The 16,951-nt window shown below is 40.4% G+C and overlaps 1 protein-coding gene across 1 annotated transcript in view; it reads left to right on the forward strand.

Annotated features, from left to right (window-relative positions):
- GLB1 (galactosidase beta 1) overlaps positions 1-13,509 on the forward strand; it is a 48,158-nt gene extending 34,649 nt beyond the window's left edge. The window contains exons 13-16 of the mRNA XM_076330980.1: positions 1,627-1,740; positions 2,867-2,998; positions 8,094-8,333; positions 12,411-13,509. Coding sequence (XP_076187095.1) covers positions 1,627-1,740; positions 2,867-2,998; positions 8,094-8,333; positions 12,411-12,671 — 747 coding nt within the window. The 3' untranslated portion in view covers positions 12,672-13,509. The remainder of the gene's footprint in view (positions 1-1,626; positions 1,741-2,866; positions 2,999-8,093; positions 8,334-12,410) is intronic.
- The last annotated feature ends 3,442 nt before the right edge of the window (positions 13,510-16,951 follow it).

Consider the following 16,951-nt stretch of genomic DNA (forward strand, 5'->3'; position numbering starts at 1 on the left):
TATTAATTTTCCTTATCCTGTTTTTTTTTCTCTGCCTCTCCTCAACCTGCTATCAGAGTGAGCATAGTGGCTGAGACACTGCTTTCTCATATAAGTCAGGGGACCTGGAGATTAGGGAATGCAATCCATTTGACGCTTCTGTGGGCCTCCTACTTATTTGTAGTCCTTTACTTTTACTACATGTATGGTGAGGCAAGAGAATGCGGTGAGAGAAACCTTTGGGAGCAACCTCTTGGAGTTGTTGCAACCCACTGTTGAGGTCATTCACCCCACTGGTTGAGACAGGAAAAATACCTTTCTCTGTTTTCCTGTGGCTTCTGCTGACTCCCACTCTCCCCTATGTTCCCTCTGTGTCAGTCTCTGCATCAGTTTCCCTGTAAATTTTGGTGACTTTCCATATCTTCCCTCACAGTCAAAGATTTTTTCCCTTGCTGTTGAGGGACTCTGTCTTTCCATTAAGGTTACATGACTCCTTGATTGCTTCTGTGCCAAATTTCGCAGAGACTGGAGCATGGGTGCTAATTGCCTGCAGCTAAAATAAACTACTTGGAGAGAATGTGATGGTAGTAGTAGCTGGGGGAGGGAGAAGAGGGGGGAGCAGTTGAGCAGATGCCTGGCATATGGCATTAGTCAAGCAGGGGTTCAAAGCTCAGATTTTTCCTTTCCAAGCCACTAATACAGAGATGTGAGAGAAGCTGCAGGTAGTACGTTGTGGCTGGATGGAATTTCTAGTGGGCTTTTCTCTCTTGTCCTCTGGCCTTCCCACCCTTAGTACTCTGCTTAGGAAAACTCCTGAGAGAAGAGGGCAGCCAGCAGATCTTCCTAGCATAGAATTAATTTTTTTATTTTCCTTCCCTCCCTGCCCCCTTCCCCCTCCCTTTTTCTAAGCACCTTGTCGTAAATGTAATAATTATAGCAGAATGGAAATGGTTTACTCTCACTTCTTCCTGCCAGGGTTATGTTCTAATCCAAGTCTTGAAGATAAACGGTTTTGTGGCTACTGAGTGAAAGAGACGATGCATTTTTTGACTTGTTTTTAACTTGTGTTTCACTTTGTGATGAGAACAAATCCAATGACTGTGACTTTTTTTTTTATTTCCTGATGGGGAACTTAGTGAAAAATATTCCAAAATGTTCCTGATGTAAATCAGGTAGTTTTTAAAATGGATAATATCAACTTGATGAATATGTCAATTTATGGGCACTGGGTGACAAATGCACTTTCAAGTTTGTTATATAAACTCAGTTATGAAGGGATTTTTCCAGCTATCTTTTCATTGATTTTAATGAAGAAATAATACTGTTGGTCATTAACTACTTTGTTTTTATTGAGGAAATACCCTCATAGCTAAGACCCTTATCTTTTAAAGTTACATAAATGTTCTGATGAAACATTTAAAAATGGAAACTCTGTGGAATTTACACCCATTACTTAAAGGTCAAAGTGAACTCTAATCTGAAGCTGGTATCTGTGATAGATGCTATCTGAAGTGAATGAAAGTTAACGTTTCAATCTGAGCATGTAGGCAGGAATGTGGGATTTCTAATTCATGACCTGAACTGAAGCTACGGAATGACTTGGTTCATTAATCTGTTTGGGTTTTTTCCTTTCTTTTCTTTTCTTAGTATTTTGGGTTTGTACTGTACAGAACTACGCTTCCAAAAAACTGTACGGAGCCAACACAACTGTCTTCACCTTTAAACGGAGTCCATGATCGTGCTTATGTCTCTGTCGATGGGGTAAACATTGTTTGCTGGTATTCATTTCTGCTATGAGTGGCCTTCACAAAAGTCATGGATACAGTCTGCCTTTTTTTTTCTCTCCTTTCTCCAGCTTACCAAAACAACTTTTAGATAATCTTATTTAATAAGATGAAGGAAGTAAGAAAGTATATAGTTGATTCATACTAAATGTTCATATTCATATTTCAGAAAATATGACTATCTGTTATTTCTAAGGAAAATGTAATTGTTTCCGTTTTTGAGATATTTGAATGTTGATACAGATTCATGACTTCAGTGGGAAAAAAAAAACCCAAAAAACTAGAAGAAGGGATTACTTGCAGGTTCATGAAATACGTTAATGATATGCTCGGTGGCTTTCTACAGTGTTTCCATAGATTTTTTTTTTTAATTTTTTTTAATTCTTTTTTTTTTTTTCCTATGAGGGTAGGGGGAAGTGGAAGCCTGAGCCTATGACTTACCTTATGAAACTGGCTTCTGACCACAAATTAAAAAAAAGTTTATTGTACAGGATGTGAACTTCATCTTTCTTCCTTTAAGCAGGGTTTTGTTCCTGCTTAATGAGAATTAATATCAATTAATGGACTTTGATAGCCTATTTTTTAATTATTCTTTGACGTGTGCTGACTCTCATCACCTTTGTGTCCAGGTCAAGCTCTTCTTTCCTTATGCTCTGGGAATGGGAATAAATAAAGCTAAATATTGATGTGAGCTTAATTGGAAGATGAAGCCCCTCTTAATCACTGATATTGCCAAAATATTTTCAGTCAGTAGACTAAATTTGAGAACTTGCTTTTTGTGAATCAGATGCATCAAAAACACCAGGGTTCTAACAGCTGCTTGAGTTAGTTGAATTCAGCTAAGGAAAGAGATGGTGTCAATTAGAGAAATGCTGCCTAGTAGCACATGCAGTTGAGGGACTAAAATGTGAATATTGACATAGCAGCTTTTTGTGTGTGTGTGTGTGTGCTTGCATGCAAGAGGAAAGGAAAATTTTTTTTTTACTTTTTTTGTGTTTTCTTTCTTACCTTTCTTTTCTTCATGCAAGTTGAAGAGACAAATAACAGGGTTTTGTTGGTTTTCAATGGTTATTGTTTTCTTCCTCTTGGTGTAATTCATATAGGTTCCTCAAGGTGTCCTTGAAAGGGACAAATCACTTATGATAAATATAACTGGGAAGGCTGGAGCAAACCTGGACATCTTGGTAGAGAATATGGGCCGAGTCAACTTCGGTAGATACAATAATGACTTTAAGGTAAGTAAAATCAATTGAGTTACTGGATTGTGGTGGCTTTTCCTCTTTTCCACAGGTAAAAGATAAAGTAGTGGGTTAGAGCAAAAGGATCAGGATTACACAGCTGTAACTTTACTTCAAAATATAACTATTCACTAGTTTTCATTTGAGTTTTTCCAGTCACTGAAATCAAAGTGGAATTAAAAACTGACAGACATCTTTTAAATTTTTTTTTGTTGGTTCCCTTATGTTGTCAGCCAGAGTGTCGCCCACAAGACTTTCAGGTTGAGTTGAGCCTGTAGCTAACATTTTAAAATGTGCAGAGCTATTTGGATAAACTCCAAAAATGGTTAGAAATTGGTCTAGATCCTGGTTGTACTTGGAGGCTTGTGAATCCTGGGGTTGTATTTGTGCGTGTATGTGTATATATATACACTTTTGTATCTCTTTCCATGTCCCATTTCATTTGTCAGCAGCATACCCTTGCAATATTTTCAGTGTGGCTAGGAAAAGCTGTCTCACGAGCGTTTTACCATGCAAAATTGGCAGTTCAGATTTGGACTGATCAGGTGTTAGAGATAATTATCAGAAAGCTTCCGAATACTTCTGGGTCCATGCTACACTTTGGGACTATCACCTCCCTGCATGAGTGCCTGTGGTGGGTTGATCTTGGCTGGCTACCAGGTGCTCACCAAGGTGCTCTATCACTCCTCCTCCATCAACAGGATGGGGAGAAAATACAACAAAAAGCTCGTGGGTTGAGATAGGGACAGGGAGATCATTCAGCAATTACCGTCATGGGCAAAACAGACTCAACTTGGGGAAATTAATTTATTGCCAGTTAAACAGAGTAGGAGAATGAGAAATAAGAACAAATCTTAAAAACACCTTCCCCCCACCCTTCCCTTCTTCCCAGGCTCAACTTCACTCCTGACTCTTCTGCCTTTTTCCCCTGAGAGGTGCAGGAGGATGGGGAGTGGAGAATGTGGTCAGTTGACAACACTTCATCTCAGCCGCTCCTTCCTCCTCACACTCTTCCCTGCTCCAGCGTGGGGTCCCACCCACAGGATACAGTCCTTTATGAACTTCTCCAACATGGGTCCTTCCCATGGGCTGCAGTTCTTCAAGAACTGCTCCAGTATGGGTCCTTTCTACGGAGTGCAGTCCTTCAGGAACAGACTGCTACAGCGTGGGTCCCCCAAAAGGTCACAGCTCCTGCCAGAAAACCTGCTCCTGCATGGGCTCTTCTCCATTGGCTACAGCTCCTGCCAGGAGCCTGCTCCAGCGCGGGCTCTCCACGAGCTGCAGCTTCTTTCAGGGCACATCCTCCTGCTCTGGTGTGGGGTCCTCCACAAGCTGCAGGGCGGACCTCCATGGGCTGCAGGGGGGCAACCTGTGTCACCGTAGTCTTCACCATGGGTTGCAGGGGAATTTCTGCTCTGGTGCCTGGAACACCTCCTCCTCCTCCTTCACTGACCTTGGTGTCTGCAGGGCTGTTTCTCTCTCATATTCTCACTCCTCTTTCACAGCTGCTACACAGTATTTTTTACCTTTTCTGAAATATGTTATCACAGAGGTGCTACCAACATCACTGATGGACTCAGCTTTGGCCAGCGGCGGGTCCATCTTGAAGCCGGCTGAAACTGGCTCTGTCTGACATGGGGGCAGCTTCTGGCATCTTCTCACAGAAGCCACCCCTGCAACCGCTGCGCTACCAAAACCTTGCCACATAAAGCAAATGCAGTGATGAGGCCACTAACATTAGGAAGGGCAAGGGCAAAAAGGAAACTTTCCTGGTTTTAGACTTTATGGGATCCCAAGCACTGTGTGATATTTGCTGAAGAGATGAGTATTGTAGAGGCCAGTCTTGTGTTGTTTTTCTGCCATATTCAGTGCCACAGCGCGGTATTTTTTTAGTTTTTGATATTATTGGGTTACAAGTAATAATGAAGTAATGACAGAGCTTTACAATTAAGAAGAGATATGCAGCCCTCTAACTGCAAGAATCTCTTAAACACCCCCTAGATTTGACTTGGCCTAAATTGATTTGGCAGCGTTCAGAAGGCTTGTCAAGTGTTTAATGACTGTCCAGATTAATAGCTGTCGGGTGACTGTGGTGCCTTTTGGTGCTAAGGTGATGCCAGGTAAATTAAAGCTTCTGTTTCCTCTCAGTCTAAATTCTGTCAGTGATGGGTGTCTCAGAGCAGAATTAAGACTTGTCCAAAGTGTTTCTCTGTTAGTTTGGATGCAAGAGCTGGAGAAAGATAAACATTACAGGAAAGACGTGCCTGAACAGTGCCATTTAGTTATCAAGCAAAGGCACGCATGCTGTGAGGAAGTAGGATTTTTAAGGTTGTAAGCAGGGGAAAAAGTAAACCCAAATGTGTCTACATCTTGAGTAGTCTAGTTGATGAGACCACAAACTCTGGTTGAGTTTGAACAGAATCCAGTTCAATCGTAAAACATAGACTGGGAAGAGACTTGCGAGATCTTCAGTAGGCAGAATCTCCCGTTCTCACACTTGTGTTGCCATGAGTAGGATGGGCCTGTTTGCATTGTTAAAGAAGGATATATTGGTTATGATTAAGCAGCATGGAAGAATTGAAGCTGAGGCTTGTTTTAAAGGAGACTAACTGACCAGTTATTCTTAAATGTGATGTGATGAGGCTTTTTAGGTGTATTTCCAATTATGCTAAGACTCTAGTCAAGGCAAAGCAATATAACTCTCAGCATTTGCAAAGCTGGTAGCCTACAGGCTTTCACCATATCAAAAAGCAGTTTCATCTGTCTTACGCTTTGGAAGGCATACAGTTATTTAAATCCTAATCAGAACAAAACTAAATATATGTGGGAACTTTTAGGATGTATGAAAACCTCTGAATTAAAAGCATCAGCAACTGAGGGTTTTCTGTGCTTGTGGCATATAAATTCAGTGGGCAGCAGGAGTGCCAACTCTGTTTATACTGTCTTTTCAAGGTACCTTGCCTTTATCTGAGTGGCAAGAGAGGGCAGCTAGTTCCCTGATGTTTTGCCCTCATGTAGAGGCAGCAGAAATGTTGCATTTATTTATTTATTTAATAACAGGCCAGGTGATAAGGAACCTATGTGCTTAGTGCTAAATTAAGGTAACAGAATAAAGGGTTACAGGTTGGATTAGGGAGGTGCTCAGTGTTGCTGTGGTTGAGCTGCAATTCACACTTATACCAGGGTTTCAACCTTTTAAAGATTTAAGAGTGAAAGCAAGTTTAGTAGACGTGCATTGTGAGAATAATCCTTTAAAAGCAGGATCCTTCCGTGTAGAATAGGCAACCTTTCTCAAGTAGCTGTGGAAAATGTGCATTTCCATCTTCTTCCCATAGAATCCCTCCCTCATGCTGTTCTTTGTGTTGATTTTGAAAACTAGGAATAATTATGCCTTGGGTTTTAGATATTTTGTGCTTTCAAAAATAACTTTAGGGGAAGAGGTTCCTACCTTGTGAAGCCTCACATTTTTAAGCAAATAGGGTAGCTTTTCTGGGTTTTGTTTGGCTGGGTTTTTATCACTTTTTTTGAGCTTGAAATGGAACTTGGCATCTAGCTTTTGGGAAAGGATCTTAAAAGGGTTTGGTTTTAAAACATCCTGCTGATCTAAATCTTGTTGTTGAAGGACACAAAGGAAGGAAGAGTGTGGTTTCTGTTTTTTTCTGTATTTTTTCACATGCTCACTGCCACCTATATCTTTGTTTTACTTGGAAAATTTATATCCATATCTGGACTGTTGAATATGCATTCTTATTCAGACCAAAGTAAGAATGCTTAGTAGGCACTTCATCTCATTTGAAAAAATCACACCGTTCGTAGTGCCTGGGGTACTACTTACTGGGGTACTACTACGTAGCCCCCAGTAAGATGGGCTTAGGGAGGCAGGTTAGAAAGTCTGGGCTAAAGTTTTGTTGCATTACTTCAATGGATTGCTAGACAGGGTAAAGTCTAGGCTGTATAGAAAAGTTTTGCCACTTAACTCTGTGCAGATATTTTATTTTGGTATAAGAAAAGTAAGTTCCTGTTCTGTAAAGTGAGCATCTAGGTAAAGGAAGAGAAAACCAATTAGTGCTCGTACTGATGATGAGGCTTGTGGAGTCAATGCAATGCTTATTAGACATCAGAACAGACATATGACATAGTATCAGCCCTCCAAGGCCATAGAAAATGTGGGTTTGCTTGTTCCTGTTTGACATGTGGTGTTTGCAACAGAACTTAAGTTGCACTGAAAAACATCTTCTATGCAGGGTCTATTCAAATGATTATATGGATGTAGCAGCAATGGTTTAAAATCAGCCCCTTGCATTGCACTGAAACACAACTTCAGAAACTATTATTATAACACAATTAGGATGCGTGCAGGGGTAACTTAATGTTCCTTTCACTTTTCTTAAATCATGACCTTACCTTGCTTTTGCATTCATTGTGTGAATACCCTGGTGTGCTGCACACATGGTTCCATAGAAATGAAACAGAACTCCGTGGGCTTGACGCTGACTGTGGGCTTGACGCTGACTGTGGGCTTGACGCTGACTGTAAGCTTGAAGTACTTCACTGAATCAGGGTCACAAAGCATGTGCCTTGATTTTGTGATACTGTATGTTAGCTGTGGAAGACTTGTAGGAAGTAAATACTGCTTTCTCTGCTGTTGTGCAGGTTAATATCTTGGGTTAGTGACTCAGTGTTACCAAATCCCTTGATGGTATCTCAAGCTTACGATATTTAATGCTTTTTCTGCTTTTTATTAAGCCCCAGGTTTTGGAATTGTGTTCATGCTAAAGCAGAACAAAAATTTTCACAGTTATGGGGGGAAAAAAGTTTGAAAAAAAACCCTGAACATCAGTGAAAGCTCAAAACTTTGAAGAGGAACAGATCTTTCACAGAGAATAAATGAAACCCTTTATTCTTAAGCCAAGCTTATAACTTGGTGAAGACCAGATGCTTGTTTTTTTCATACACAGGTTGGCAGCTGTTGCAAGTACTTTGATTCAGTTTTTATTCCTGACCGATTTATAGTTGCAGCCAAATAACTTCAGTAACGTGAAGCTTGTTATGTTATGTTTTGGTGGTGTTTTTTTTTTCTTCCTCCTCCTAGGGTCTAGTTTCAAATTTAACTCTTGATCAAGATATACTTGTTGAATGGGAAATCTATCCTCTAGACATAGATGGAGCAGTGAACCATGACATTAAAGGCCACCTTGACCAACCAAAGAGATCTGTTGGCGATCCACTGAGTTATGAAGCACCTACTTTTTACACTGGTAGACTTTCAATTCCTGGAGGGATTCCAGACTTGCCTCAAGACACCTATGTCAAGTTTCCTGGCTGGACAAAGGTACAACTTTTTGCTGTAAAAACTTGAAGTCCACTCAGAAAGCTACTGAAACTTCTATGGATGATCAAAGTCCACCTCTCTTGGATGGGTAGAAGTTGGTTGTAGTGGTGGGGTGTCTCAAATATATTTAAACGACTAGGAAATGGATTCCTTGCTTTAAGTAAATCTGGAGATAAACTATTAAGAGAAGGGAAACATATTCAAAAGATACATGGTATTGGTCTGGAAAGTGGGGCATCACAAAAAAACCCCACAACCTAGTTTTTCAACAGTGAGAATGATGAACTGTCAGGCTATTTAGAAATGCTGCATTTAGTTGTGTTGGGTTTTTTTTGTCTTGAGATGTGGAGCAGAAACAACTTTTTGGAGGGAGGGAGTGAATACGTGCCTGGAGATAAAACAATTTTATTCTGGAGGAAGTGAGATGCTACAAGACACTTTCCTGGTTATGTTGATTGATTAAAAGTAACTAAGAACATATTTGCGGTGTTGTATGAGGAACTATGGATCCTGTTACAAAGCATAGAGAGTGTTGGACACAACTGCTGGTGGTGTGCCCATAGGTATGGATCCAATGCATGGAAGATGTTACTGCTTGTCTTCTGGAGGTTACCTGCACTGAACGGATCAGAGAACACTGCTGTGAGAAGCTTGTGGGCAGATCTTTGTTAATGGGAACTTCTTATAGGGCTGGAGCGTAGCTAAAGCAGCGAAGAGTGTGTTTTCACAGTGCCATGTTTGAAACGGCCAGCATGCAGGATGGGTAAGGACCAGCTCAACTAGCTGGTGGGAGGCACAGAGAGCAGAATGCGTGCACTGAAGTGCCACTCTTCTTGGAGGCCTAAGCATTTAAGTCCAGGCTTCAGGGAAGTGATTGTGATAGTGTTAGGTAGCAAAATTATTCCTTTCTGAAACAATTAATTTACTGCTATTAAAATAGAGTGGGAGAAGGAGTTGCTGGTGATCTATCTATAGTATTGTAGTGGTTATAGCACTTCCCAATTTGCAGAAGACTGATTCATTGCAGGCACTTAGTGTTGCTGGCACTGAGCTTGGATGAGGAAGTCTGACTTAGTCCCTGTTCCTTTATATGTGCATATCTTACACAAGCACTGAATAAAATCCTAAAATAGCTCTTTGCACAGGAACTGGAATCTGAGACTTTTGCAGTAAATTCTGTGACCCTATGAATTACAAATCTTCTTCAGGAAGCAAGATGACCATACCTGCCTGTTGGCAAACTCATCTTTGAAATGGCAAATGAGTTCAAGAATTCCCATGTATTGGTGGGAATCTTTTCCTCTGATCTATTGAACATAGAAACCTCTGTTTTACATAGTTTGTATACCCTCTAGAGCAGTCAAGGTGAAGAGATCCCAGACAAACTGTAAGTAGGGCCATTGAATTGATCCTTTAAACTTTATATGGATTGGACGAAAGTTTTAAATAAGATTACCAGGAGTAATAAGGTTGAGGTGATACTGAGTGTGGAAACTGAGACTTCCAGATAACTTTACCAATGAGCAAATGCCTTTAAGGCAGAGGGCTGAAAAGGTTTAAATTCCATTCAGGGTCCCACTGGATCTGAGCCTTAATTCCTTGAGTGGCACTGTATAAATTGCTGACGATAAGGTGTGGAGAGAGACTTCTAATAGGGGTTAAAACCCACCTGTTTGAGTAGTTGGAAAATCATGGAAACAACGCTTACCAAGAAAACATATAGTTCTAATGATGATCTTGCCTTTGCATATTAAGACAAGGAATATGGCATGCTGGACTGCCTGGAAGAAGGGCGCAGCATTAACAGTCATGACCTGTGTGGTAGCTCACTTGCCTTCAGTGGTTTTTAAACCCTTCACTATTAATAAAACTTCCTCCAGCCTCGCTTGAGGAAGCACGATGCTCTTAAGCGTACATGCCCCTGAATGTATGGTTAGTTTTATTGGAAGTTTTTTTTCTTCAACAGAAAAGACGATTTGGAGTCAGGACTGTTCTTGATTTCTGTGGAATCATGGGTTGTAGTTGCTGACCCTAGTAAAGGAAATCTTGTTACTGAAGATAGACATCCCCCCTCCTTTATTTTGTCTAGGGCATATTTATTGGTGGTGTGTATAGTGTCATGATTTGCTGGTTTAGGGCATACAAATTCCTGAGTGTGCAGTCTTTAGAAACTGCAATGTTAATAAGGACAGTTTGGAATTGAGAAATTAAGTTCATAACTTTACTGGAAAAATGAGTTACAACCAGTGACTGATTAAGATCAGAAACAGACACCTGTCTGATCATACCTCCTGCATTAGAACTCTAATACAGTTGATTCCTATGGTAAACTCCTACTTCCCCCAGGGTTACAGTCACTCTCTGTAGTACGTAGGCTGCTGTCTGGTGGGTACACTCACTAATTCATCTTGTGTGTGGGGAGATTGCATGTTTTCTTCTAAAACTACTACAGAAGCAGAGTAGTGAGCTTGAATAAATAGCTCTTCTCTTGCCTTTAAATACAGCAATAACAAGCCACAAAGCAAGATAAACTTGATTTAAAAGAAAAACCTAAAAAAAAAAAAAAAGTTGTTTGAGGTCAAAGTTTATTAACACCTTGACAGAACTGTGCAAGATAGGATCTTGTACCACGGAAGTAGATACAGAGCTGAAATAACTCACTTGCATTTGCAAATGTGCCAACTCCTTATAAAATTTCTCTTGTGAGTTTCATAAAATTTGTTTTCATAAATACTTGAAAAAGAAAACACAAGAAAAATACCTCAAACACAGCTTGAACAGCAATACTCGCTATATTACAATTGTGCTTCTGTAAATCCTTTAAAAGTATTATTCTGATTTCAGCTATCCCAGACAATTTTAGAAATCACCAAGAGTGCAGTAAAAGTCCTTATTTTCCACTGATTCAGACTATTTCATTATTTTTATCAGTGTACATCAATGCCACGAGTGAGTTTGTTTTTCCTCTATATTCTGATTACCGAAAGCTAAAGCTAGAGGGAAAACACAGATGCAGCTATCTGTTACCATCCCTTTTCTTGTCCACAGAACTCTTGTCTGACATACGGTGAAAAGACATTTAGGAGAAGTATAGCAAATTATTTGTCCAAATCAGCTGTATATCCTCCCTTATGTCTTGTTTAATGAACCAAGATTCAGCCCAACTCAGTAGGAGTCCCTTTACAGTTTTACTGAACGTTCTGCAACTCACCAATTTATAGACTTTCGGAAGAATCTGCATTTATGTCACTTCAGTGTGTCTATTTTGTGGTGTATAAATGACTGTTTTGACTTTTTTCTTTTTCCTCTTGCCCAATTTTGTTTTATCTTTTGAACTTAAGGTATTTATAATGTTAGAACAGTATTTTGAACCAGCGGTTCTGGCCACATCCACTATAAAAAGTAATTTAAAGAGTTTGTATGACAAGTTAACCACAATTTCATTGTACTTAAATTAATGCTAGCAGACCCCCAAAGATTTTAATGGCTGTAGGTAACTACAACAAAATACAGTACTCTGTTGCAGTGTAATTTTACAAGTTCTTTTGTTGACTAAGCTATTACATCTGAATTTCATGTGTCTAGATAAGCTGTATCGTTTTCATGAAATCATGCAAAAGGAAGGGACTAGCAAGATAATGTAGTCTTACACTTGTACAGACAGCCGCAACAGAATTAGGATCTGCTTTTTTCTTTTGTGAATTCTTTCGCCTTTTAACAATCAGCTTCAAGCAAATAGAATTTTCAGGTTTGCTTTGGTCTGAAGCTTGGTGCAAAATTCAGTGCCAGGAACCTGCAATTCTGTTTTCCTAAGTATTGTCATATTTGGAATTACTGCAGTATTTGACCACTTTCTTTTTAAATATTAATGATGGCTTTAACTCATCAGGGAATTTAGATTCTTTTGACTGTCATTAGCATTTTCTTGAACAGATTTTCTGTTCTTGTGTTCTATCAAACTGAAGGATGGAAGAAATTCAGTTACTATGTAAAGAGCGTTATGCTTAAAGCTATTTCACCATTTGATCTCTGTCAAGTTATTAAAATGTTGGTTTTTTTTTCTTTCTTTCTTAACAGGGGCAAATTTGGATCAATGGCTTTAATCTTGGTCGCTACTGGCCAGCCCGTGGTCCTCAGTTGACCCTTTTTGTTCCAAGGAATATACTTGTTTCATCAGTGCCAAACAACATAACAGTGTTGGAGCTGGAGCGTTCTCCTTGCAGCACCCAGGCATGCGAGATAGAATTTGTGGACAAACCTAATATCAATGCAACCGCACACTGTGAAAATGATGCCCCCCAACTCTTTGTTAGAGACATATGGCTGAACCATCTATAATGATTTGAGTATTTCCTTATTTTCCCTCACTTTGCTTCCCTTTCCCTCAAACCATACTTCCCTTTTTTAAAGACTCAGTGTTAATCAGTAAGCGGTTTAGCTGAGGCAACTTTTTAAATTCTTCAAAGACCTTTTTTTTTTTTTTTTTTTTTTTTTTTAAAATCTGCCAGAGTTAAATACTGAAATTCTCTTAAAAAATAAAAGCTGTAGCTTTAGAATTTGCCTTGGACTGTGAAATGGAACTCAACTGGAAGATAACTAGTAAAAATGTAGTCCTTGTAGGCTGCCTACATTACAGTAACCCTCTTATGCTTTTCTTTTTTTACCATGCTTTGCAACTGGAGAGGAGCCTACAAAAGGGGTGCACAGTCCCGCTAGCTTGCTGTTTACTCATGTGGACTGGTAGGTCAGAGCTGCCAATAGACTAGACGCTTTCAACTGATTTTATCATCTGGTTAGTATCAATACTCTGAAGGAGCTCACTGCCAATGTCGAGTGGACCTCTGTTTTTTTTTCACCTCCGTGCAAGTGACCTTGGAAAAATTTCAGTTGGCTTCTCATGGGAGCAGTGAGAAGAACCATGAACAAGAGTGCTCAAATGCAAGCTGGTCCAAACAGCAGTAATGTGGAGGGACCTTGTAGTCTGCATTTGTCCCCTCTTGGAAAGCCAATTTACTGCTTCTCTTCTGCTATCTCTGAAGATTTTAAGTAAATTGATAAGGACATATGTAAAATTTAGGCTGTTTTGGTTGGACCATAGCTTCTGATTAACCTGCCTGGAGAATGTAGTCTTAAAATGAGTAATTTTTCCTTTTAATGGATCCTTTTTCTCCCCCCCCCCCCCCCCCCGCAGGCCTGGAGTACCTGTTTTTCATAGGCCAGCATCTTGGAAGTGGAAGGCTTTAAGTTAAAGAATTTTAATTCTCTTTTAGTCATTGATTCACATCTTCTGTTTTGTTCCAATAAACTGATGATCTTTAAGTGCCTGATATTTGCAAAGATGCCCAATCTCTGTCAGTAAAGCTGACTTTCTACAACAGACTGAATCTTCTTTTTGATTCTTAAGGGTTTGACGTCAATCATGCAAACTCCTTGGTGAGATTTAAACAACGAAAGATTAAGATCATGGAATCAAGTATTTTCATAATCTGTGGTTTCTTCCTTTGATTTTTGTCTGACATTATTAAAATGGTTCTTTAAATCCTTCCTGTGTTTGGGAAGGAGAAAGGGAATGAGGAAGAGTTATGAGCAGTTACAGTATTAAGGGAGAAATGAGGTTGTAAAGTCTCTATGGACAAGGAGGAGTTCTTGTTGATGTCTCATTTTCTGTGTTACAAAGATGTGTGCAAAGTAAAGCAAAACGAAGTAGTTGTAATGGGGTTTGTGGACCCTGGAGGTGCCACCCTTTTCTGAGATGGCCAATGCAAAAACTTATTTCTTCTCAGCTGATGAGGACTATTACTGTCACCTGAGGAGAGAGTGAACAGGAGCACCACTCCCTTGAGTATCTACATCTCTGCTGTGTGTTTGACACGTGTTTGATGGGCTTTCAAACCAGACACATGTGGTTCACCTCAGCCAGAGAGCTTCTACTCTTAAATTCTCACCTCAAATGCAAAGTCTAATGGCCAGGAGCTGTGTGTCAGTACCTGACACACTTCATTCTTGGAATAAAGTGGTCTGCCCTGACCAGATTTGGTTTTTTCTTGGCACCATCCCTATGCAGACCCCAGAACATGTTCTGCAAGCAGTTTATTATGAAGTATTAATTACCTCAGAGCCAGTAAGGAATGGAACAGAATTCGTTTCATACCGGTTGTGGGGTTTGTGGCTTAAAGGGTGCAGAATGACAGTAAGTACTATTTAGGTATTATTCCTACAACAGTTCAGTGCTTTAACAGCCAGGAGTATTTTTATTTTTCTGGCAGTTAGTGCTGTGAGGGGAGTGGAACTCCTGGCTCTCATTCTAACTTCATTTTGTTTTACATTGTACTTGTGAAAATGTAGTGTAATCCGTGAGACTTTGCTTTTTGCCATAACTCTAATATTACATGCATAAAGGCTTTGCATCAAGGATTACAAATATGCATCTGGTTAGATGTAAGACTAACAAGGACGTGGAAAAAACGGGCTTAAAGTTTTTCAAGTAGGACTCTAGATAGCTTCATTAACACACCTGCCTATTTACTGCTTTCAGTGAAGTGGTCTCTTGTCTACAGAAAGGAACTGAAAGTTGGGACCTTAATTCCTTATCCTGTTCTAACTACATGAAAACACTGCTAGAGGTTGCCAAGCGGTGTGGTATTTATTTGAGTATGCAGCAGGGAGGTCTCTGTGACAAGGGGCCTTCACAGTACAGCACTACCAAGAAGAACCTGTTGCCACTTGCTGCTGCTTTACCCAAGGATGTGTCTGTAGGTGCTGCAGGAGGGTGTGCTGCCCTGCCCATGTCTCATACTGGGTCGCTGTGCCCACACCACTGCTGCTACTACGTGGCTGGGCTTATCCTAGGTTTCCTAGCCTTGGCGTACAGTCCTCCTGGGACTAAGTATGTGATACAAAATGGGACAGCTTGGCATTTGCTCCTTTTTGCAGTCTCGAGCAGGTGAGTTATTTTAACCTATCCTCAAATGTGATTCTATTGTCCGTGTCCAGGAGTGGAAATGAAATCAGAATGAAACCTTCTGACCGAAGGCCAAATGCATAGGAGAAGAGGGGCTGTGGGGACTTAGCTGGCTCACCTTGACCAAGTTTCAATTTGGTTTTGAAGGGCATGATGTGAAAGCATTGTCAGACCCCTGGTTAGTATCTGTGGTGTAGCTGTGTGATCTGTTCCAGATGCTGAAGCTCAATGGGATGGTCTGTCTGGTGGAGCCAGCTGCCTCCTGAAGGCATGGCAAGAAGGAATGTTCCTAATTCTAAAATTGTGGCTCCTCAAATGCTCCCTCCTGCCTGTCCTCAGGAATTTGCAAGTGCTTTGCTGGCACAGCAGCTGAATAATGGGCACAGTGTTACCTGCTTTCAGCAGACCAGGGCAAACCTGGTATTTAATCAGAATCAGTCTGTAAGGAGAAGTGGAGATTTTACACTGGTCCCATCTGGAAGGTAGGTGTGATCTTTGCAATTTTGCAATTCTGTAGGGGAGTGCCATTTGAAATCTGCCCCTAGAGTTTAGCTGTAGGGGCTCAGCTTAGCACATATCTTAGCTTAGATATTTTTTCCAGCCCTGGAGTGGGGTTTGTAAGCTTAGATTGTAATCCTGCTTACGCATGAATGAAGGCCTTTTAAATGTGATTACCTGGGATGAATGAGCAAGTAGGTGAACATGAACTGGTGAATAGTGTGCAGTATATAGTTGAATTCTCTTTCTTAATCTACATACGAGACTACTCTTTCCCTTGTATTCATAATATAATTATCTTCCAAAGTGTTAACCAAAATTTCAGTCCTTGAATTGCTTGAGACTTGACCTTGTCCATACCCCTTTAGACTCTCCGTGCCCTTTGTAATTCTCCTGTGTAGGCAGCTCTCCCTGCTCTCCCATCTCTTTGGGGGCTCCGCAGTGCCTGTGGTTTTCTTTTGCAGTTTTCTGACGAAATACTCATTTGTTTGCACAGTTTGAATGTTTACATGAGTCTGACTCTAGAAGTAATCCTCCTGACTGGACAGCAAACACTATCCACCTGACAAATGTGTCAGGCATTCGGAAGTGGCAATTACAGAAGAATCCTGTGTTTAATGCTCTGAAGGAGGTGATACTGAATCATCCAGGCTGAGAAGGCGACCTGTTAACAAAACACTAAGTTTGGACTGCAAAGGGAAGAAATCTACTCTCTTTGGATTGATTTGGTCACTTTGATATAATTGGATGACTGACTAGACTATTGCAGTCCCCTTGTATTCTTATTTCAGGTATATTGAAATCACTGGGAACAGCATCATCTCCGTACATGTAAAATGGATATGCTGACAGATCCTACGCTGAGCCTCTGACAGCAGCTTGGTTATTTACTGGGCATTGTTGTCTCTGTACCAGCAGGAAACTACTTGAGAATGGTTTTCTGTTACATGGCTTTGCAATCACTCATCTTCTTCCTTTTTTTGCTTGAAAATGCTCTAGCATAACTTCCCAAAGGAACCACTGATTGATGTGCAGTCCCCACATTTTTGTTTTAATCTCTTCTTGTATGTATCTTTTCCAGACTGCAAACACCATCTTAAGAGATAATACAAGATTAAAGGTTTGTGAGAGATGATCTAGCCCTATGTCCCTCTACCCT

Source organism: Aptenodytes patagonicus, chromosome 2 (genome assembly GCF_965638725.1).
Source record: "Aptenodytes patagonicus chromosome 2, bAptPat1.pri.cur, whole genome shotgun sequence".
Taxonomy (NCBI): Eukaryota; Metazoa; Chordata; class Aves; order Sphenisciformes; family Spheniscidae; genus Aptenodytes; species Aptenodytes patagonicus.